This window comes from Zosterops lateralis (assembly GCF_965231275.1).
Source record: "Zosterops lateralis genome assembly, contig: SUPER_6_unloc_1, whole genome shotgun sequence".
NCBI lineage: Eukaryota > Metazoa > Chordata > Aves > Passeriformes > Zosteropidae > Zosterops > Zosterops lateralis.
Window position 1 is genome coordinate 2,523,734 of NW_028154616.1, and position 23,053 is coordinate 2,546,786.

The 23,053-nt window shown below is 53.8% G+C and overlaps 1 protein-coding gene and 1 long non-coding RNA gene across 7 annotated transcripts in view; one reads left to right on the plus strand and one right to left on the minus strand.

Annotated features, from left to right (window-relative positions):
* Positions 1-11,339, minus strand: part of WT1 (WT1 transcription factor) — a gene marked incomplete at its 5' end in the record, with an annotated part of 34,524 nt that extends 23,185 nt beyond the window's left edge. For 4 of the 6 annotated variants that reach the window (XM_083885368.1, XM_083885366.1, XM_083885365.1 and 1 more), the window contains 4 exons: positions 275-352; positions 6,664-6,766; positions 6,948-7,070; positions 10,949-11,339. In XM_083885368.1, coding sequence (XP_083741494.1) covers positions 275-352; positions 6,664-6,766; positions 6,948-7,070; positions 10,949-11,339 — 695 coding nt within the window. Of the gene's footprint in view, positions 1-274; positions 353-5,027; positions 5,408-6,663; positions 6,767-6,947; positions 7,071-10,948 lie in introns of those variants that run through there. The other 2 variants (XM_083885367.1, XM_083885369.1) reach the window with 2 other exon arrangements.
* Positions 11,340-11,841: 502 nt separating this feature from the next.
* Positions 11,842-13,599, plus strand: LOC310911252. The gene is made up of 3 exons (XR_014590473.1): positions 11,842-12,034; positions 13,070-13,180; positions 13,495-13,599. It is a non-coding gene; the product is annotated as an uncharacterized lncRNA (long non-coding RNA).
* Positions 13,600-23,053: the final 9,454 nt, after the last annotated feature.

Sequence of the window (23,053 nt, forward strand, 5' to 3'; positions counted from 1 at the left end):
GCCCTGTGCTACCGGGGCCCCCGACACATCCAGCGCTGGCTCCGAGGCATCGGCCAGCACCCCGACCCTCTGCTCAGGCCGGGCCAAGGATCATCAAAACCACGGCAAACTACCAGGTGTAATTGATCAGCCAGGCGATGAGCCACTCTCAGGACTGGACAGTGATTTTCTGCCATGCGAGTGACCGGATCCAAATGATAAAATCCAAGATAAAGTTAGCTCAGTAATGCAGCTTCATTAGGGCAACAAGTTAGAAGAGAACAAAGCTCCTTACCCTTTCAGTGTGGATCCCAAGTTCATTTGATTCCATGTCATGCATTCAAGCTGTGAGGTCATCTGGTATAAATTGTCACTGTTGTGAAAAGATGCAGAATTAGAACTAAAAAAGCCATCAAATAAAAACCAAAACATCAGCATATCAACAATTTCTTTGTTATTTGTTTTAAATATAAAATAGTAGAGAGTGAATCTATTTTATATAATCCCTTTTATCAATGCATTATGAATTTAAAAAAAGGAAATAAATTAATAGGAAATAAAAGAAAAGGAAATAAAAGAAAAGGAAATCTGTGGCTCGAAAAGACACTTTGAATCTGCAAGCCTGACGATCGGGGTAGAGAGCTGGAAATAAAACATAAAACTTTTTCCTTCCCGAAACATAATATCCGATATTGACACATCGAAATGAATGAAACGAATATAGGCAGCCCGGCGGGGTAATGCAAATGATTATTTGTTTTAAAAAGTCAGCTCTGGTAACTATTTTAACCAGGAGTGTGAGAAACCACGTGGGCAACGCACTGAAGCAGCGATCGTGACTCGTGATGGATGTTGCTACATAGAGGGGCTTGACAAGCCGGAGAAAAATGGAGTGGCTGAGCGATAAACGGAGCTCACGGCTGGAGCAGGCTCTTTACACGCCGCTCGAGCCCGGCCGGGGCTGCAGCCGCCGCTGCTCCGGCTCCGCTCCCCGCTCGGAGCGGCGAACGCGGCCGCGGTGAGGGGCGGCGGGGGGCGGGCACGGAGCCCCGGGAGCCCCGGGAGCGCTGTCCTGGCAGGACAGGTCCCCACGGGCCCGGGCAGGCTCCCCCGGGCCGGGCTCTCCCCGCAGGGCAGGGAGCGCGGGGGGAACGTGGTGCGAGCCCCCGGCCCCGCGGGCGGGCGGTCCGATGGATGGGACCGCCGCTCACAGCAAACGCCAGTCTCCCCGCTGATTAACCACACCTAAATTCCCTGGATTTACGCGGTGAATTTATATCATGTTGTTATTAGGGTACGGGTTTCTTTTAATTATTTTCCTTTTTCTACCTTGGCAGGTAGAAGCGACCTAAAAAAAAAAAAAAAAAAAAAAAAAAAAAAAAAAAAAAAAAAGCGTCAGAATCCAGTGGGAAGCTTTTGCGTATAAAAACAAATTAAGTGACTTCAATCTCGAAGTATGCGTAATATCATTTGTCAGTATCACTGGACACTATTATTCATTAGTGTGTCTGAAGTGCTATTATGCTACTACAATGTCCTGCATATCAGCTCAGGAATTGTTAAACTCTCCTGCAGTTTCCCCATTTGCAATAGCAGTCCGTGCTGGTCTGTGCCAACTACGTTTTGCAATTCCACGAATTCTTCCTGTAATGCTGCTGTAATTAATTCCTCCAGGACCCTGATTTTTATTAGAAGTGCCCGCCCGATGCATTTACAACAGGAGATTTCCCTTTAACTTTCTTTCGCTTGACAGTTCATTTATAAGAGCCTCCCCCACAATATCCACTTTTTTCCCCCCTCCTTTGCTTTTTCATAAAGCAATACACTTATTCATCTTGTCACAGCTCGCAGCCACTGTATTCCGTGCCGCCCTTGGGTGACAGTGCCCAAGACAAGGGAGCAGCGCGGTGCCCTCGCCCCGGCGCCGCCGCAGCTCTCCGGGCGCCCGCCCGGCCAAATGCGCTCCCCGCGCCCCGCTCCCGGCTCTGCAGCGCCCGCCGCGCCTCCCCGGCTGAGCCCGGGCTGCCTTCAGCCTCCGAAGCGGCTCTCGGCAGGCTGGGCGTCGTGGGAAGCGCGGGGAGAGAGGCGGGAGCTGAACTCCGCTGTTTGCACTAACCCCGCTCGGCCTCGGTTGGTGTCTCCTGAGCGGGGCGTCCCAGGAGAGACCCTGAGCCCTCGCTGCACCTTATCCTCCTACTGCTTGGGGGCTGGAACCGGGGAATGACTGTGGGGGGAGCAGGTGCTCCCGCACCAGCCCGGACCCCGCACCAGCCCGGGCCGGACCCTAAACCAGCCCGGGCCCGACCCCGGTGCCGGGGCCGAGCAGCGCCGCGTTTGGGGCTCTGGGCACGCCCCGGGTGTGCCACACCCGGGCACAGGGATGCCACACCCGGGCACAGGGATGCCACACCCGGGCACAGGGATGCCCGCGGAGCGGCACCGCACTCCCTCCCACGGGCTGCAGGTGCGGTCTGTCCCACCTCTGCGGCCGGCAGCGGCCAAGGGGAGAAATTTGTGTGCTGAGCCACGGAACTGAGAGGTTCTCATCTCAAAAAAGCCGGGCTTGGCGGGGCTTTGGCTAAATCGGCCCCGGGCAAGTGGGCACAGCCGTGCTCCGCGCCCTTAAGGCCGGAGATAAGAGCTGCCCCGCCGGCCGCGTCTTGCCCGGGGGCCAGCGGACACCGGCTCGGATTAAACATCTCACATCTGACTCGTGACAGAGAACAGGACGTCCCCAACGCCGTTTGCGCCTCGGCACGGTTTATTATTGACAGTACCGTGAGATGATCTCATGGAACCAAGAGCTCCGCTCAAAATCTCGGCTTTGGATGGGGTTTGCATGAGGAGGAGGAAAGCGGGGTCTCCAGGGATATGCCTGCGCTGATTCCAATCTGAATCCTTGGCCCTTCGAGCGGCCACAAAGAAGACACTAAAAATAACTTATTTTCATTACAAAGATGCTTTTAAAGAGAAACGAGAGGAAGGGGGGGAAACATTTCTACAACAGGGATTAATGTAAATTGGAGTGGAATAAAAGGAAGTCAACGCTGAGCAAAAAGGGAACTTAAAAGGAAACCAGTAGTAGATCATATAGAGTTTGTTTTGGCCTGCACTGCAGTATTACCGAGTTCTTGACCTCTGCACAGAAAGAGCTATAATCTGAACCGAGACTCCTCCACTTTTAAAGTCTTTGCAAGTGTGACTCACAGTAAATTTTCAACATCGAGCATGTTTACTACATTAAACAGCGAGAGGTAGAAAAGTTCACATCACCATTTTTAATGGAGCCACGAACGTTCCCTTGCGATCTGCGCGGGTTTGTCGCCTGTGTCCAGCTACCAACCATAAACAGCAAGCAAAAAGTGGCCGGGGCGAGAGATTTCACAGATAGTTTTGCTTCCAGCCTAAGAATTACGATCTTCCAACCATTTCTTTCTTCCCGACTCAGCCGCGGTACGGGAGAGAGGGCGAGGCTCTTGAGCCCCGAGCCTCCGCGCTGCAGACGGGCCGGACTCTCCTGCCCATCCCTACCCGCGACCCGCTCCGGGCTGGGACAGGCCCCGCGGGGAGAGGGGAGCCGGAAGGGTCCCTCGCACCCGGCTGGAGAGATGGCGATGAGGGGAAAGCGGGAGCATCAGGTGGAGGTGACTCCCTCGACATGCTCTCCCTCTCTCTGCCCTCTCGCTCCATCTCCCCCCGCCGAAGCATCACCCCCGCCTCGGGTCCTGCTGGACGGAGGCGACGGAGGGACGGCGGTCCCTGAGAGGCTCTGCAGGGCGGAGCGGACCCGCAGCCTCGGCTGGGCTGAATGGGCCAGGGACCACAAACCAGCGCTGCCCGGCGTCCCGGGAGGCGCGGAGAGGAGGCGGTGCGGGGAAACACCGGCCGCCGCATCCCGCCGGGGACAGGCCCCAATACTTCCCGATCCCGAGCTCGTCTCCTCCGCCACGGGCCCTCCTCTCCACCGTTAAAGGCGAACGGGAGCGCCTGCTGTCCCCAGCCAGTGAGAGGAACGACAGAGCCCCATTCCGGGGCTGAGCTCCATCCCCTGAGCTCTCTCTGAGCGCTCCGGGCAACAGGCGCCGTGCGCGCAGGGGGGCGAGCAGCGCCCTCGGGCACGGCCGCCAGCCCCGGCACTCGGATGTGGCGACCCAGTGATCATTTGACAAAGCAGAGCTGTTGAACTTGACCGGAACTGCGAAAAGCAGAAAAAAAAAATCTTAGAGAAGGAGGTGAGGAATAATAAAAATAATAATAATAAAAAGCCACCAATAACCACGATTTTGGCCAATCAAGATAAATATGGATAAGGACAGCGCGGTCGTTTTCAGGGCGTTGGGGACGTGGGAAATGAGTCCCGCCCATTTCTGTACCGAAACGACTTATCCGCTTTCCTGACCACACTTTCCAGGCGGATTTGAACGTGTTCGGCAGGGGCCGAGGAGAGGCCACACCGAGCTCGGGAGCTCAGCAACCTGTGCGGGCCTCGCTGTGGGAGCAGCCTCTGTACGGTTGGGGCGTGCAACAAGCTCTGCCTCGCTTACACCCCCACACAGCAGTATTGGCTCCTGTGAGCCTTAAAGGCTTAAATCCTTATCTTAGCGGAGTAAGCCGTAAACCTCCCAGAGAGCAGGGCAGGATCAAGGCTGAGGTCGGGAGGAAATCGGCCCCCGTGGCTCAGCGCTGCCCCAATCCCGCCGGGTGCGGGTCCCCGGGCGCGGCCGCGTTAGGGAGGCGAGCTCTGAGCTCACCCCTGCCTCAGTGGAGGCCCATGGAAGAGAGAGCTCTCGACACAATCAGCTCTCTCCTATCGGAATCACACCTCCAGGTGCTGCCGCTTCCAGGAGCGGGGCGAGGGCGAGCCCCGGGGCCCGGGGTCCATGGGGAAGGCGGCCGCTCCGAGCTGCCTTCCCCAAGACTCCTCCAAACCATATTTATAGATTTCCCTGCGCCGCGAGCAATCTCTGTCACTTCGGTGCAGGAGTTCGCCCCGCCAATTATTCTGCATGCTAATCTCTCTGGATAGGCTTCTTTCCTTCCTTCATTACCTCACTCCCTCCTTCCCTTGACGTCAACTCGCGTTCATTAGCGAAGTGGCTTCTGGAAGTGACAGAATTTTGTTGTCTCACGTCCAGTGTGGCTTAACCCGAGATGGTATAACCGGCCTACAAAAGGAGCCGCTCGCGGCTTCCTTCGCGGAGAGGCACATTGTTTTGTGTGCGGGAGTTACTTAGCAACTCCGAGATACGGGACCGGCTCCAAGTTCACAAAAAGTTGAGGAATAAATTTTGGGGAACTTATTTTACTCACTAAACACGTTGTAAAACTCCAACGCCCAGCCCCCCATGTCAGACCGAAAAAAAAACCCGGGAAGGCGCGCTTGCCACGGGCCCGTCTGCTGGCAAAGAGATTTCGTTGCTTGCAGCAAAGCTCCAGACGCACCTTTCTCCCAGCAAGGAAATCCGATAGGTTTATTGCCCCGATTTCAATAAATAACCTCCCTGCAGGCCTGTTCCCAGCACTCCTGGGAGCCATCGGAGCGGCTCTTGGCCTGCAGGACGCAGCCCCTGGACGGAGCTGGGTTTTAATCGCCTGTACCACGCTCTGCCCATGGCTGCTGCTCACCAGCCAGCACTGCCACACCTTCCCAGCCGCGGGGAAGAGCTGCGGGGACCCCTGGAGCCAGGGCCGGAGGGGAGCGTGCGGCCCTGCAGCTCAGCCGGCCTGCCCCAAGCGCTTCTCCCGGCTGCACTTAAGGGCAAAGCACAAATTCACTGCACTGGCGGGTACGGGGCAGGCCCGAGAAGAGCGGGCAGCCCGGCTCCGGTTTTCCGGAGGCGGCGGCACCTGCTGCCGGAGCGCGGCTCTCCCGACGCGAGCGCACTGTGCCCGGGATGCTCCGCCAGAGCCCCGCGCCGCCGCCAGCCCCGGCCCGGGACAGCGAGCCGGCCCGGGAAACCTCCGACACACAGCAGGGCCCGCGACGGAAGGAGCAGCATCTATTTTTCGTTTTGTGCGCGTTTAGGGATGTCGTTTTGTTTGAAAAAAAAATTTTTGGTTGGTTGGTTTCTTTGTTTTTGTTGGCTTTTGCTTATTTGCTTGTGGGGGAGTGAGGTGGAGTGGTTTTGCCTCGGTATGGTTTGGGTTTTAAGTGTGAATCTTCTTTTTTTGGGGGTATGGTTTGGGGGTTTTATTTGTTTGTTTGTTTTGGTTCTTGTGGGTTTTTTTGGTTTTTTTTTTTTTTTGGTTTTGGGTTTTTTTGGTTTGGGGTTTTTTGGGGTTTTTTGGGGGTGGAGGGTTTTTTTGTTGGTTGGTTGGTTTTTGTCTTTTGGGTGTTTTCTGGTGGGTTGTTTTTGTTTGGGTGTTTTTTTTTTTTTTTTTTGTGGTTTTGTGGGGGTTTTTGGGTTGGTTTTTTTGGGGTTTTTTTGGGGGGGGGGTTTTGTGGGTTTTTTTGTTTTTTTGTTTTTTGTTTTTGTGTTTTTTTGTTTTGTTTTGTTTTGTTTTTTGGTTTTTTGTTTTGTTTTGTGTTTTTTGTGGGGTTTTTTTTTTTTTGAGAAGGGAAAGAATAAATCTATTTTCTTGCATAAAGGAGAAGTGGTTCGAGCGGCATGCGGGGGAGAGAGCGCGTCCCAGCAACAACCCGCGCCCAGGGAGGGCAGGCAAAGCCCCGGCCGGCAGAGGTACCTGTTGTAGGGCGTCCGGAGGAGCAGCGCCTGGCTGCCCGTGCAGCTGTCGGTCGGCGTGTGACAGCCGTACACCGGGGGAGGCACCGAGTACTGCTGGTCCCCTGCGGAGAGAGCCACGCAGAGTTAACCCTTGGGGTCGGCGGCCACCCCTCCCTCGAGGCTCTCCAGGGCCCCATCCCCCAGCCCCGGGCAGCTCTAGCTCTACCCTAGGCCAGCGGGGGCTCGGGGCGGGTGGCCAGGCAGAGCCCTCGGGTGCGGAACCCCCGCGGAGGCAGGAATTACCTAGGGAGGGCTGCTGGCTGATGGCGTCCTCGTGTTTGAAGGAATGGTTGGTGAACTGAGCGGCGGGGTGGGACGGCGTGTGGCCGTAGCTGGGGGTCCCGTCAAAGGCCACGGTGCCGTAACCTGGCGGAGAGAGCGCTCGGGGTTAGCGGGAGCCTCGGCCCAGCCCCTCCGAGCGACAGGGGCCCACGGCCGCGCACCGCGGGCTCGAAACGCTCCGCGCCTCTCGCACGGCTGCCCACGGTGGGGACAAGGGTAGGGCCAGGCTCCCTGAGCCCCTCTGTCCCCTCTGCCACCGTCCCTCGACTCCCGCACGTCTCTCTCTGCGGGGAGAGCCGCGCCGAGCCAGCGCCGAGGCGCGGAAAGTCGGAAGTCTCGTTCGTGTTTTAAGAGGACAGAACGGTTTCGGTAATAAAAGGGATGTTTTCATTAATTGTTGCTCATATTAAAAGAGGAAGATTCCCATCTGCTCGGCGTGCTCATCTGGCGCTTCCAATTTAGAAGTTACCCTTTAATCTTGCGCCTTTTTTTTTGTTTTGTTAAGAGCGGCTTTCTGAAGAGTCTGCAATAAAGAGGCGGAATGTTACGTGCAAAAATAAAACTCCTCCTTTCAGCGAAAATTGCTCTCCAAAATAATAAACAGCCTATTTTGTTTCCTACGCCGAGCAGATTCAGATGGAAAGAGACCACCTCTGGTGACCCCGGGCCGGCTCGGGATCGTAAATCAGGTGCTTGGACACCAACTTTCATTAATGACTTGGAGCTGGCTAAACAACTTCAGCTAAAAAGTAATTACAAAGTAATATTATCTCAGAGGCTTCTCGGCTCATCAGCATTTACCCCGAGAACCGAGCTCCTCCGAGAGTCACTCTTAAAAAAACCCCCAAAACCAAGCAAAACAAAACAAAACAAAACAAAACAAAACAAAACAAAAAAAAAAAAAAAAAAAAAAAAAAAAAAAAAAAAAAAAATCCGACGCGAGCAGGGGAAAGAAACCAAAGGGACTACGAGCGCTTTCTCCCTCACACTCCTCTCCCTGAACTCGTTTGTTCCAGCACGGGCATCCCTCAGGGAGCCGTGTGGATAAGGCATGTGGCTGGAGAGGGATTTTGTCAGCACTCAGGGCTGTTTTCAGGCTCCCGTCTCAGCTCCCTTTGGGTGCCGGGTGCTCGGCGCTGGGCTGGTCTCTGCTTCACCAGCGATCCGCAATGACAGCGGGTTTCAGAGAGAATAAAATGGAGAGGCAGCAAAGGGATTCGAGTGTTGCTTCTCCGCTTTATTCTCTCTGCTGACAGAGACAGTACGGGGCTTCATCGGCCTGAGCCGCTGAGCGGGAGAAACGGAGGGAGCCGCAGGAGGAATGAAAATGTTCCAGAAGACTTTAAAACCTCCACCTTTGCGGTAGTTTTAAGTCGGCCCTAAGACCGCGGGGCTGGGATAGGAGTCGGACTGGCTCGTTCCCGGCCCAGTGTCCCCCACATCCCCCTGACCCCACGAGCTCCTTTCGCGGGCAGCGCTGACAGGACGATACCTCGCGGGCTCCCACCCCGCAGCTGCTTCTCGCTCCTTATCTCCTCCCTCAGCCCTCAGGGTAGAGGCTCAGGCTTCAACTCCCTTTCCCCGTTTCCCTCTGTGTCTTTTTTAACTTTCAGAAAACACAGAAAACACTTTCTACGTTACTTTTGGCCCGCCACAGAGTTTCGGTGACCTTCAAAACTCAGCTCGGAGCAGGACGAGGTTTTGGCCGCATTTTCCGGTGTTGCCTGACCCAAAGCTTCAGGAATGTGATAAGAAAGTTGAGTTCTGAACCGAGCTGCCGATAGTGAGGTCTCTTTAATTAGGGCGTTATCAGAACTAGGCCTGATTAAAATGTGCTGAAAATAATTGAAAGTTGTACATCTGCTGCAGAACGGGGCCCGCTGGAGGCATCCAGTTGTTGGAGGAGCCCAGCTGGATGAAAGAGGCGGGCAAAAGAGAAGAGGAAAACTGGGCAGCGGTTTCAAAGCCTTAGTTTCTTACCCCCCGCTCCATCGTAGACTTGGCAGAAATGTCATCGCAGAGCCAAGGTAGCGTCTTTCCCACGGTCAGAGAAACCGTCAAAAAAAAAAAAAAAAAAAAAAAAAAAAAAAAAAAAAAAAAAAAAAAAAAAAAAAAGCAAAAGCAAACACCCTTTGCCGAATTTCTCCTCACCGAAGGAGCCCTCTATCCCCCTCTCTGCGTGTCACCGAAAATAGCTGGGCCTGCACAGGTGCGAGTGTGTGCGGGGTGTGTGCGGGCCGGGCTCCGTGTGCTGGACCATTAACCATTAAAGGCTCCGTTTCTCCTCGGACGTCAGGATGGCGCGGGGTCGCAGCTATTTTGTCCCTCGCTTACTCGAATTTATCTCCCTCGCCCTCCTCTCCACTTTCTCGTCGCTATTTTCGCCCAGCGATTATAAATCCCCTCCGATGTCTAAAATCCCTTCAGATGTCTTTCAAAAGTTCCCGTCTGAGTCCCTGCGAGCTCTGGGCCGCTCCCCTCCCGTCTCGCAGCTGGAGCTGGGACCCCGCGGGGCGCGAAGCGGCTCCGGGGCCTCGACGCGGCCGAGCCTCTCCCCAGCTCCAGGGATGCTGCCCATTTTCCCAGCCGGGATGGGCAGCACGGCCCAGGAGTCCTTCTCTGCGGTTTCCTAGGTCGGAGCCCGGGCGAAACCCCGGGGCAGGGGCCGGGGGTCGGAGGCAGCAGCGCGGTGGCACCGGGATGGCGACCCGGCCCTGCCCTGCCCGGGGGAGGCCGGTGCGCTGCTGAACAACCCCTGCCCCAGCTGCGAACATCGCCCCGGAATCGGGACACCCCTCGGCGGCCAGCCCCGAGCGCGTCCGCCGGCCCTGGCCTCTGCTCTGCCCCTCGCCCTGCAGCCCCAGTCGTCCAGGGCCCCCCGGGACGGTCGGTCCCAGCCCCTCTGCGGTGGGGACGCGATTCCCCCGCGGGGCACAGCAATCCCGAGCTGCGGGCTGGGTGCGGAGAACCCCACGCTAAAAGCAGAGAGACCCCGGCCGCTCACCCCGCTCCGGCACAGTCTGCCATCCCCCGAGCCGCGGCTCCTCGGCCGCCCTGCTCCCCTCGGGCACATCCCCCCGGCGCCTCGCCCGAGGCCAGGCAGTGCGGGGCAAAGCAGGGCACACCGCCGCTCCGGGGGCAGCTGAAGGAGGGGGAAAGAGACCCGAAAGGTCTCATACAAGTCCTCCGCACGCTGGCCCCTTTTCCTTTCTTTCCCGCGTTTGCACCCGCAAATGTTTCTACTGCAGGCACAGGGAGAAGAAGGATTAGGCGCTGACCCCGGCGGCACACGCGGATGACCCATTGCCCGGCCGTTCAACCCTGCCCAGGGCGGTGCGAGCACCGCGGGCCGCAGGGAGTTATTGCGCGGCCGCTCCGGGCCACGGAGATGCGGACAAGAAATAAGGAGTCGCCCCTGCTTGTGCATTCCAACCCGGGGATATTCAGCCTTCCCGAGGTTGATTCGGTAAGGGGACTGAAAACACTAATGTGCGAACAGCGCTTTTCGAATTCAGGAGGAAATTTGGGGGTTCATCCCCTCCACCACCCCGGGAGAAGCCCGAGATGTGCTGAGGGAGTTGTCTCGGGCCACGGGCCCCAGCTCCATTCCAGACTTGTGCAGTCTCCGGCCCGAACAAACCTTTGCGAAGGCGAGAGGCTGCTTCAAGCCGGGGAGGGGGCCGGGGGCTCCAGCCCGCCTGGCAGAGCCGCCCGCTACATCCGCTGCCCCACAGGAGGGGTGGGGGGCGAGCAACTCGTGGCTCCTAAAGCTCCCGGGCGCGACGCGACTGCCGCAGGGGAGGGAAGGGAGGCAGGGCAGGGCTAGCTCGCCGAACCCGGCCGGGCCGCCGCGGAGAAACACTGGGTTTGTGGTGTTTACATCGGGCGCGGCCCTGAGGGGCCGAGCGGGCGCCTCCGGGGGCCGCCCCCCGAGCCCGGGGCGCCGGCAGCGCGACCCTTACCCTGGTTGCGGATGGCTTGCTGGCTCTCCAAGCAGTTGGGCAGGTAGGGCCCGTTGGGGAACATCCGAGCCTGGCCCGAGGGCGGCTGGCTGGGCGGCGGGGCGCCGAAGGGCCCGTAGCGGCAAGCCCCGGCCGTGCCCGTAAACTGGCCGGAGAAGTGGACGGTGAAGGCGCTCAGGTATTGCTCCTCGTGCGGGTCCGACCCATTCCAGCTCGGCTCCTGCTTGATGAAGGAGTGTGGCCCCAGCGAGCCGTAGGAGGCCCCCGGGGGAAAGTCCAGGACGGGCGCCCACTGCGCCGCGCTGCTCACCGGCATGGTGCAGTTGCTGTTGCCCGGCAGGGAGGGCACGGAGGGCAGCAGCGCGTTGAGGTCTCGGACGTCGGAGCCCATCTGCTCGCAGACCTTCTGCCTGCCGCCGGGCAGCCAGTCTCCCCCCGGGCCGCACTTGTTCCAAGACACCTGGCCCCTGCCCGCCAAGCCGGAGGCCGGCTCCGGCTGCAGGCACCAGGCCGGCGAGCTCAGCCCTTTGGGGGAGGTTTGCTCCGCGACGCAGCTCCCCGGGTCCAGCCCTGCGGGAGCCGGCAGCAGCGACAGGGAAAGGTTGTTCTCCAGGATCGCCTCCGGGCTCGCACCCGCTCGCAGCGCAGGGCAGGGTGCGGTGCGCGTGTCTGTGTGTCCGCGCGTGTGCGTGTCTGTCTGTACGAACGTCCGCGTGGCCGAGCTAGGGGGGCACAGCCTCCGCGCACGCCTCACCTCGGATGCCTGCTCGCCCTCAACTTTGCAAAGCTCAAATAGAGGCGCTCACAGGGGAGGAGGAGTCAGCCACGCCGATCCTCCATTCACACAACCTCCGCCGAGGGGCTGCCCACAGCCCGCTCCGCTGAACCCAGCCGGACCAGCCGCGCGGGGGGGAGGGGAGACACAGTAGAGCCGGGGATGGAGGGGGAGAGGTGACTGTGGGAGAATATATCTCCCCTACACATCACTCCCACCCTTCTTCTGGTGCAGGCGCCACTAAATCTCGCCCAAACGTTCCTCCGCTTTCGGAGAGACTTGCAGGACTATTAGAGGGATCCCGGTGGCCAGTAAGTACGTGCTGGCTGACATCCCCCGCCAGCTCCGTGCGTGTCCGTGGGGATTCCCGAGGGCGGCCAGGTCGCAGGCCCCGAGGACCGGCGGAGAAACCTCCGCCCTTGCGGGAACCGGGGAAAGTGACAGGACCCGGGGCGGGCTGAGAGGGAAAAGTGTCTTTCCAGGTGCCTCCCCCGCTACGGGAGGAACCTGCGCTCCCGTGAGCTCCGGCGGGGAGCGGGCTGACTGTCCCCGCACCCCGGGCGCTCCCTGTCCCTGGAGGCGCAGGGACGTCCCCCGGGGCTGGCCGGGCCGGGGTACCGAGGGCTCCGCCGGCGAGGGGAGCGGTGGGCGCCCTTTGCCAGGGGCCCGGGGCCGGCATGTGCCCGGCCCCAGCCCTGTCCCTCCGACTGGCCTGTGCGCGAGGGGAAGGAAGCAGCTGGGTGGGCGGGGGAGGACAGCAGCGCTGTGAGTAACCTGCTTTTGAGAGATTCACCTGGCACTGCTCCCGGGAAAGGCCTGGAGTCTCTCTTTCCTCTCCAGCCTCCTGGACAGCCGGTCCTGAGCGTCCGTCCCGAGGGCGGCGGCCGGAGGGCCCCCGAGGGCACCTCACACGTTCTCCTCGGACGGTCCTTCCTCCCCGGGGACACGGCAGGGGTGGGCTAGGCCCCGGCAAAGAGGGGTGCCGTGATTCCCGAGGTGCGGGAGCCCACCCAGACCGACTGCCCGGCCAGCCAGCGCCGGGGCGGGTGGCAGAGCCCCGCGGGACCTGGCGGTACCTGCCGCGGGCGGGACATGCTCTCTCCAAGGGCACGGAGGGGAATCCTGCCGCCCTCCTGCAGAACTCCGAGTGAATAATCACCCGGGGATGGGGGTGCTGCTTTTACGAGCAGCCGTGGGGCAGCTGCCGGCTCACAGAGGACGCGTGGTCGCACCAGCCCCGCCGCCCTGTCCCTTGCGCCTTGTCACCGCTCATTAGAGCCGTGGCACCGCCGGGGACACCGCCCGGAGACGCGGCCGCGGCGCTCAGCCCTCACCCTCCTTGGCAGCGACAAGAGCGACAGAGCGGTGGAGGTTCACCTGCCGCAGGACACGCCGAGCCCCGTGTCTCCCCGCTGGCAATGAACACCTCGGGATTTCCTTTCCCTCGAGGCACCAAAGTGAGTGGCATTGCAAGCATCGCCAACCTTCAAGCGATGTTTTAAGATTCCAAGGGTAACTGCTACAACGAAAGAAATCAAAATAGTGGTTATTGGAGTAGCCAAGTATAATTTAATTTTCTCTTAAAACCAATTAGTCATAACGGTCGGGTTTTTGTTATTAGTGAAATTGGTTTTTTCACAAGCTATTTCAGCTAATGCCCTTTTAAAATCTCTCTTTTTGGCGCATACATCTATTTATTACAAAAATCCACGTGTAACGCAAGTGTGAAAGATTTGTTCGTTATTTTTGCTGATAATAAATATCCTCCAAGTTTACAGGACGTGTCGCTTTAGAGTCCAGGGCACAGTGAAGCGCCCTCGGAGGGCACTGGTGAGGGCAGCCCGTGCCCGTGCGGGGGGATCGCGCTGACCTTGCTGACATCGCGGGCTCCGGCTCTTCCTCCCGCTCCGGCCGCACCGGGGCTCCCGCACACCGCGGTCACCCCGAGCCCGGGAGTTGCAGGATGGGGACAGGGGCCGCTGCTGGCTCTGCTCATTTCTGTGGCGGACCCACACACGAGGTTGGTTCAACTCGGTACCTTAAAGGTCTTTCACAACCTAAACGATTTTATGGTTGATTTTATGATCTCCGGCTCTGTGATGCGGACCGTACATACAGGGATGGAAGCCTTTGCCCAGCCTAAGCGGGGTATTTAATTTCCCATGAAAACTAGAGGTCTCTAGGAGCAAACAGAAAATGCTTTTTCTCGTAGTGGGTTGTTTTTCGAGCTAGCATGGGGGTTTCCTCTTTTCTTGAAATAAGCTAGCTTGATAAATCATCTTGAAAGGGGGGGGGGATGTGTTTTCTTGGTCGCTTAGCACTGCATTATTCCACCTGTACGGAAGAACTGCCGAAGCCCTTCCAAACCTCCTCTCGCACCTTCCAGCAGTGAAACAGGACAACCCCTCGGCCATTAGCGTATCCTTCCTCCCCGCGGCTGCTGGCGAGGCTCGAGGGGACTCCGGAGCTGCTGGCTCGGCTCAGCTCAGCTCAGCTCAGCTCAGCTCAGCTCAGCTCAGCTCAGCTCAGCTCAGCTTTGTGGCCGGCACCTGCTCCCTCCCTCGGAGCGCGCCCGCCGCGATCGCGTCCCAGGACAAACCCTCAGCGGCGGAGCCTGAGGAAGGGGAGGAAAGCCCGGACCCTTCTGTCTCGGGATGGGCTGAAGACTTTTGGGAAACGGCCAGCGCAACTTTCCTCAGCCGGCGTTTTCCCTCTGCCATGTTAACCAATTAAGGGACCGGTAACTCTTACTAAACTCCTAAACGATCCCCCCGTGGTTCGTAGGTGGGCGAGACTGACTGAAACAGAGATAAATCCCCAGCCCTTCCCCTCCTGCTCACGCCGCTCACGGCACGCAGGGGGATCTGTCTCCTTTACTCAGAGTGCTGATCAGAGTTTGATTATTTAAGCGCCAAGAGCAGCAGAAACAAAGCTGCGAAGCATCTCCAGGAGCGCAGAGGGCAGAGGGGCAGGAACTCATCCCGGCGGGCCCAATCTCATTTCTCGCCACCGAGCGCTGCGAGCACCGCGGGAGCCCCGGCGAGGCGGGACCAGCCTTCCCTCCGCGGGCTGACGTGGGCATCGGAACGCTTTCGAGCTGCGTAGAGGACATTTTGTTTATCCCCTGAGGGTAAAAGAAAGAGGGTTTTTTGATGCACGGAGAAGCAAAGATGCGTGAGCTCTCCCGGTAGCTGCCGGGAGCCGGGCACTTGCTGGGCCGGGCACTGCGGTCCCTCCGGGGCGGGGACTCCGCCGGGCGGCCGCGGGGATGGGAAACAACCCCGCGGGTTCCTGCACCTCTCCCTTGGCTCTTCCCCCGCCCCGCCGGGACAGCCTCCCCAGCGCCGAGACCGCCGTGCGGCGGCGACGGGGCTCGGGCCATTATTGTACCGTAAATCTTGGAAACGCTGGAACTAATTACGGAGAGGATATGTCTCAATTTGTTCCGCATTAGCGCCGCGCCGGGACGCAGGCACCGAGCACGGGAAATTGATGGGCCCGGGCCGGGCCGGCCCCGCCGGGACGGCGGCCCTGACCCCGCGTTCAACCCGGGGGGCGGCCTCGCTCCGCCTCCCGCACCTGCGGGGCCCCGAGGCCGCCCCGAGCCCGGCCTGGCCCGGGCCGTGCCCGCCGCAGCGGCCGGGAACGGGGCACCGCGCGGGCTCCGCCAAATTTATTGGCGTGCTGCTAAGGACGAGGCTCGGTATAAATCACCCAGCTGTATAGGGCCATAAAGCATCCCCGCGTGTCCCGCCCTCGCCGGAGTTCTGGTGAATAGGAGTTCATGGAAAGCCGGGTATCAGTAACATCTTTCACATCTGGAGTATGTGACGGTTTTAAAGTCTTAGATATACAATGGGATGTACTTGTGGAGGGGCTAAAACTATTACATCGAATTTTTGTAGGTGTTTTGTGCTTACATACAAAAGGAATTTTGGGGGAAAAACTCCTAGGTAATATGGTCAGTTCTTGGCATTGCCGCTAATGGCTTTGAAAATAATAAAATTATCCTTTCGGTAGGAGAAAATAAAAATATTCTAAAATGCAGTGCATTATAAATGGGTGTCTAGTAACTGAGACTTAAGGAATTAATTACTCCCAGGTAGTAGCATGCAGGTCCCACTATAAAGGCACACTGAAATCTAAATGTAATAATATGTAAATACATCAGTAACAGTACCTGGCATGGTCAAAGAATTCTTTGAGCCACCTGGGGCACCATCTTTGAATATGGATACATATTGGAAATGTAAACTAAACATTTATACATTCAAAAGAATTAAACGGCTCCAGCTGCAGTGGACAAACACTGCAGTATCCTCAGTACCTCATTGTACTGGGAAAGGCACTCACAGCCTCAGGTCTCACTAGCTGTAGGGTATTACAGGACAGGGGCAGGAGCTGAATTGTCTTTTACCAGTTTCTAAGCAGATTGGCCATGAATATGTTTTCCTAAACACTAACCACCCATGCCTTTTACCTGTCAACTTAATTCTTTAACAAACACACTTTAACAATGCAAAGCAAAGTCCAAACCTCCCTTTGTTCTTGCAAAGCCCTTTTGCAGCCCTGTGCAAAGATACCCTCTTCATCAGTTGTCCTCAGTGGGAAACAAGAGGGCTCCAGCAGCTGGGTCTGTCCTAGCTGAGGGTCTAACCCCCTTTTCACTGGGATTTGTTCATTGTACACACCTCAGAGGAATTCATCCCTGACTAAAAGTGCTGTAGGGCAAGTGTTCCCACTGCAATCAGTGCCTAAGGATGTCAGTCCACCATGACTTGTACCACACAGTGGGGAGGGCCAAGCACATCCTCTGCCTGAGGATGTTTGGTGAGCACAGAAGACAAGCAATGGGAGCAATGTGCCTAATGCAGAAGAGAACCAAAACCTCCTGGGTTCTGTTCAATATCTTCTGCACACCTCGGAGAAATGGAAGAGGTGACAGTAGTTTTGCCAGAACAATGGGGGACTCCAGTAATATTTCTGCAGTGCTTGGGGAGCTCGGGTAAGCAAGGAAAGGCAGCTGGTTGCATTTTGCAGCACAGCTCTGTGCGACGTGTCAGTGATGTGACCTGTGAGGGGGTGACAGGGCTGGAGAGCTGTTGCAACACGGCAAGTCCCTCCTCCCAGCCCCAGCAGCACAGCACAGCCAACACCCACGGCTCCTTTGCAGCCTGGGCAGACATTCCACTGCCCCCAGCCCCCAGCACAGCCCTTTGGCTTCCTTAGAAACTGAGCAAACCCAGCCCTTCATAACCACAGCTACATAAAGGTGTGCGTGTGTCTTCTCTCTCTGGACTGCACAGACTGATATGTGTGGATTGCAGCAATACACATGAGGTAGAGAATCTCATTTTAATCTCATTTTACCCATCTGGATGGCTGGAAGCAACAGCCAGCAAAAATGTAGCCCCAACTGAAACCAGAATTTTCCCAGTTCTTAATCCCAAGGCTTCCCACTCAGTGTGGCTTTTGGTCAAACTGAAGGTTTACAGGCAAACTCTCCCTTGTGTGGGGGTGGGATATCTGGCCTGGACACAAGTGTGAAAGGCCATCGGAAAAGTCCATGGGTTTAGGGCATCCACCCAAGAGAGATCTGCTGCAAGCAGGGACAGAAGCTGCAGTATCAGATACAATTCAGATGGGCTGCAGCTGTCACTGTTCTCAGATTTGTGACAGTCCCTGTCCAGCTGCAGCCCCTGCTGCCCCCACTGCCACTGTCCCACAGAGCTGTGCTGAGGTGAGCTATGCAGGAACAGCTAGAGATGGAGCTGCGGGGAGAGGTGGGGGGAAGAAAGAAGAGGGAGGGAACCCACGTGTTGAACTTGTCTTAGAAGTCAAATTTCTTCTTCATGAGATGCTGGACATTCCTTTCCCTTCAGTTTTTATGTCTGTTTGATGGCACTAAATTCATCTGAGCACTGCTGTGACACAGGAATTAAAAGCACCGAGGGTTTGCTGTAGCTGTTGAGTCATGGGCGCAGACTGATCAAATCTGCCACTTGTTTTTCTTCCTATTACATGAAAGCAGAGTTCAATAAAGTTCAGATCGGAACTGAGACCTGCTTTGTGATGTCTTGACAAACCTTTCCTGATGTATTTATCACATTTTAGTTGGAAAGAAAGAAGCACAAAGGAACCCTGTCAACTTGTTATTTATGGTTTTTAAATGAAATAGTGAAAGGAATGAGCAAGTAAGTGTGATTCCTTTCTCTAGATTGCAGTATCATAGATTAATAGCTCTATGAACAGATTTGCAAGTAGCACCATCATGCTAGTCAAGATATTTAAAAAGTTTATGAGCAGTTGCTTAGGAAAAACAAGATAAAGCCTATGGAAATCTGATACTGGTCAATGGTGCATTTATTCAAAACATAATACTCACTTCAAGTCCCCATAAATCCTTTGCAAATGAAACTTCCATTGTGATCACTGTTCCAGATCTAAATGATTTACTTTTATTCCTTTGGTAGATATTAGATAGATGTCAGAATGTACAAGTTATGTACCTACTGATGTGGAGTTAATAATGCACCTATGAGATAATAAATATTAAATTAAATAAGAAGATATTTCAACAGACTATCTTCACAAGAATTTTTTTAAAAATTTACTTGTGGATGAACTTGAATGAAAAATCTCACATTTCTGTGTTATTTTTTTCAAAATTCAGGTCTTCCACAGTTCAAATCTGTGAAAGATCATGGGACCAAAGCAGAGATTTGGTTTGGTGCAGTTTCGAAATTGAGTTCTTAGCAATATTTAGAATCATGGAATGCTTTGGGCTGGAAATGGCCAGAAAGATTATCTCATTCCAAACCTCATTGCATGGGCAGGGACACCTTCCAGCCCACAAGGTTGCTCCAAGCCCTTGGCCTTGAACTCTTCCTGAAATGGGGCAGCCACAGCTTCTCTGGGCAACCTGTGCCAGGGCCTCACCACCCTCACAATAAGAATTTCTTTCTAATAACCAATCTAACCCTGTTCTCTGTCAGTATGAAGCTGTTACACCATGTCCTGTTTCTCTGTGTCCTTATGATAAGTCTCTCTCCAGCTCTCTTGTAGCCCCTTTAGGCACTGGAAAGCTGCTGGAAGGTTCCCCAGACCCTTCTCTTCTCCAGGCTGAATAACCCAAATTCTCAGCCTGTCTTCACAGGAGAGGTGCTCCAGCCATCTGAGCATCTTTGTGGCCTCCTCTGGACTCAATCCAGCAGGTCTGTGCCCATTTTTTGTTGGGTCCCCAGAGCTGGAGGTAGGATCTCAGCAGAGCAGAGCAGAGGGGCAGGATCCCCTCCTTTGCCCTGCTGCCCACGGTGCTCTGGATGCAGCCCAGGGCATGTTTGGTTTTCTGGGCTGTCACTGCACATTGCCAGGTCCTGTTGAGCTTCCTGTCAACCAACACCCCAATTCCTTCTCCTCAGGGCTGTTCTCAGTCAATTCTCAGCCCAGCCTGTGTCTGTGCTGGGCATTGCCCCAGCCCAGGTGAGGACCTTGCTCTTGAACTCCCTGAGGTTCTCCCGAGCCTCTCCATGCTGTCAGTGTCTCTCTGGATGGCATCCCTGCCCTCCAGCAGGCCCACTGCAGCACACAGCTTGGTGTTTTCAGCCAACTCACCGAGGGTGCCCTCCATCCCACTGTCCATGTCACTGACAGAGATGTTGAACAGCACTGATGCTTAGTTTACCACAGTTTCGTCCTGAGCAGCAGCAGCCTTTGCAGTTTCTATGTGCTTTTGAGGAAATTGCTCTGAGAAGCTGCCTGAAAACAAGGAATGTACTGAAAGGCCAAGCAGAAGAGACCCACCAGGAAAGCAGCCTGTCAACTCATTTTTCTGACTTCATGATCTGAGCTCCCCAGTTTATAGAAGCCACATGGTCTTCACTGCCTCTGGGTTTTTGAATGCTTCTTTCCCAAATGCTCAAACCCAAATGGATTCTCATTTATAAACCTACTCTAAAAACCTCTGCACAAAAGTCAAAATAAGTTCAGCAAATTGGTTGGATATCAGCTAAAAACACTTAATTTTTCATCCGATAAACTTCTCTCAGAGGAACTACTGGAGTCAGCCTTAGCCAGACACCAGATCTATAATGAAATAATTCTGTGGTTGGGTAACATGAACACCATGTAATAGCTACATCTGCTTTATCATGGCATGAAAGTTCTTGAATCAGTTGGATAAGTTCTCTGGCCAAATATGGATTTCAGATTATTTAACACTTGCAACATGCTCCACTCTAACACTGTGCATCAGTAATATCAATCTAGATATTGTGAAGGGTTGGGCTCAGAGTTCTGAGGGCGTACACAACGGCATTTGCAATTGCCACCTAATGCACCTTCAGAGATTCTGTCACTTTGGACTGCTCAATCCAACCTTGTAGTCTCCTGCCCTTAACATCAAAGAACCAGGATCAAGCCCACAACCTCAGAGGAGGTAGATTTGCATGTACGAGCTCAGAAGAGGGAGATTTTCTTCAGGATTTGTAATATTATTTAGCAAGCCTAACTAAAAGAGAAGGCAGAGGACAGCCAGCACTCAAGAGATGCTCTGGGCTGCCTTGCAAATCCAAGGAATCCAAGGAACCTCAAACACAGTTAAAAGAGGGAAGTACTATCCACTCCCGGATGCCACATTGTTAGGTAGCTAAGAGCTGTGCATTGTGAGGCTCTGAACAGTCTAGTACAATTTTTCCCAAATCACAGAAGTCCCCTGGGAAACCTCAGTAATCAAACAAGATCTCGTGGTCAGGAAGCTTTTCTTCATCCAGCCCATTTTATTTCCTCTTCATCATTCCATCTATTAGTCATTACATCCTCCTGCCAAACTCCACATAATTCTTCTGTCTCTCTCTCATGCTTCCATGTTTCATATGGACCACTATATTCGTTCATCTTTCATCCTTTTCCTACCCCTTATTCAGGCTGCACACATTTAGTCCTTCCCATTTTGCCCGCTGTCCTTCTAACAGCACCTCTGCTGAATAGAAGAACTCCCAATTGAACAGATAATCCACAAACACTTATATTTGGCAGTGTCTAAATGCAGAGACACGAAAACCAATTATTAAATCACCTTGAACAACAGAGTGAGAGTTCAAAGCCATAAAATTGTCAAATCGGGACAGGGAACTTTGGATGACACTGAGAGATCAACTTCCCTGGAAGCCCTCAAGTAATGATATATTAAAAAATAAGCCCAAGTTTGCTTTACAGTCCTTGTCTCAAGGAATATGTTGTTAGCTACATATCTGCAGTGATTTTTATGTATAAAATATTTTAGAAGTGTTCCCCCACTGTGACTTCAGGCAGATACTGGTAAGTGCATACCACCCTTACAGTCTTACAATATATTCTTGAGCTACAACATAATTATTGTTCCAAGATATATACTGCAGTTCATGTAAAGGCAACTTTTTACACAATTAAATCACTCACTGTTGAGCAAATTGTGCTTCAGATGTTAGAACATCGGTGTGTTACAGAGTTACAATAATTTGCTCCTAACATCATAGCCTGCTCAAAGATGCAGCTTCCACAGCCTTTCCCTGCTAGAAACTGCTAGAATGTGGGTTTTATTCATAAACAGGGCAAGAACATTCCACAAACCAGAACATTTTGCAAATCATACTTCGTCTACATAAACTTACAATTTTATAAGCTTAGTTTGAAAGACTTCAAGTTTAGTCACCTGAAGATGATGAATATAGTAATTTATCTCTTTGAAACCTGGGAGCACTATATATTTGGAATTTACATCTAGTTAGCAAGCACAATTATCTAGATACCCATTTATGAGCTTTATGATGAGACATGGATAATGGGGTGTGTTGGTGTAAAGTTCATGGTGAAACTGAAAGTTTCACCATGCCCAGGAGAAGGGTGATGGGTCCAGAAATAAGACAGTTATTATGTGACCTGTGAGAGCTCACAACATCTGAGCAAGAAATATCTGGGTGTCTTTCAAAATGAGAAGGGCAACTGGCAGATTTAAAGATCATGAATACCCAAGAGGAGGGGACATCCAAATGAAGCACCTTCATCTTCTTGCTAAGTCTGGACCTCTATGGAGTTCAAATGGCACAAAATGTGCACTTCCCAAGCCAAGTCCAAATATTTTCCTAGAATTACGTTTTTGCAGGATGGTTTCTGTCTTTCCATAAAGCTACTCTTTCCCTCTTCCCTCAGCTTCTGCACTTGTTCTCCTCCCCATGAATGCATTCCTGTCACAAAAAAGAAGGATGCACACCATTCCAATCTTTCCCAGGTAACTGAAAGGAGTTGCACAGCAGAGAACAATTGTAGATCATTTTTATTCCAAAGACACAAGGTGCTCTGATTCCCTGGAATATATTTACCAGGAAAAAAAAGGGGGTGAAGAGGGTTTTAGCTCTCCTGGCCTCACCATGGGCTGCTGCAGCACATGGCTCTGCCTCACCTCCTGCAGGACTCTTGGCTGTTCTCTGACTTCTCCCACTGTGAACTGGGGTCATGTTCTCTCCTGACTGTGGCCAGAAAAAAAATAGATGGCACAAGGTATGCAAGGTATCAGGCCCATGACCACTGACAAATCTCAAAGTACTTCTGTGGATGATATGTTGGAAGCATATTCCTGGAGATACCATTTGTGTTTATAAAGTCTTCTGGGGTGAGCGTTGCTCAATGGAAAAGCAGCGCAGAAATTTAACAAAAGCTATGCTGCAAAAGGAAAAAAAGTAATTCTCCCACAGGAACTGAAAGGCATTTCATACATGTCCAATGAGACATTAAAAATAATTATGTGGAAGAGTAATAGCTCCCTTGGTTGTTTTAATATATTTTTGTCTACAAACAAGAAATGTTCTCTAAACTGCTGCCTTGGCTTGGCTTGAAAGGTCTCTCAAACAAAAGCCCTTCAAGTGACCCTTAGATTATTAAAGCTCAGTAACAATGAATGTGGATCTCAGTTCAAACAAAGACTGTAAAAATAAAAAGACAGCAGTTTTGGTCTTGGAAATCAGTGTGCCTCACTAAACTGGAAACATATTGAATGTATTTTTGATCAGTTGTCGTCCCTCTGCTGAACAAACCCGAAACCTTTTGTCTAAAGATTTCAACACTGGGGTTCTCTTAAACAGTAACTGCAAATAGTCTCACTTCTAGTGCAAATGGAAAGGTTGGATTCCATATCTGAATTTAAACTTCCCAGAACTCATTCAGAGAGCACTTCAGACCAACAAGGGAATTTTTTCTTTATTCTATTCTTAATGATTTTTTTCCTCCAAAACTTGCTGAAATGTCATTAGGATCATCAGAAACATTTGTGGTGAACAAAAATGCCAGCAATGCCA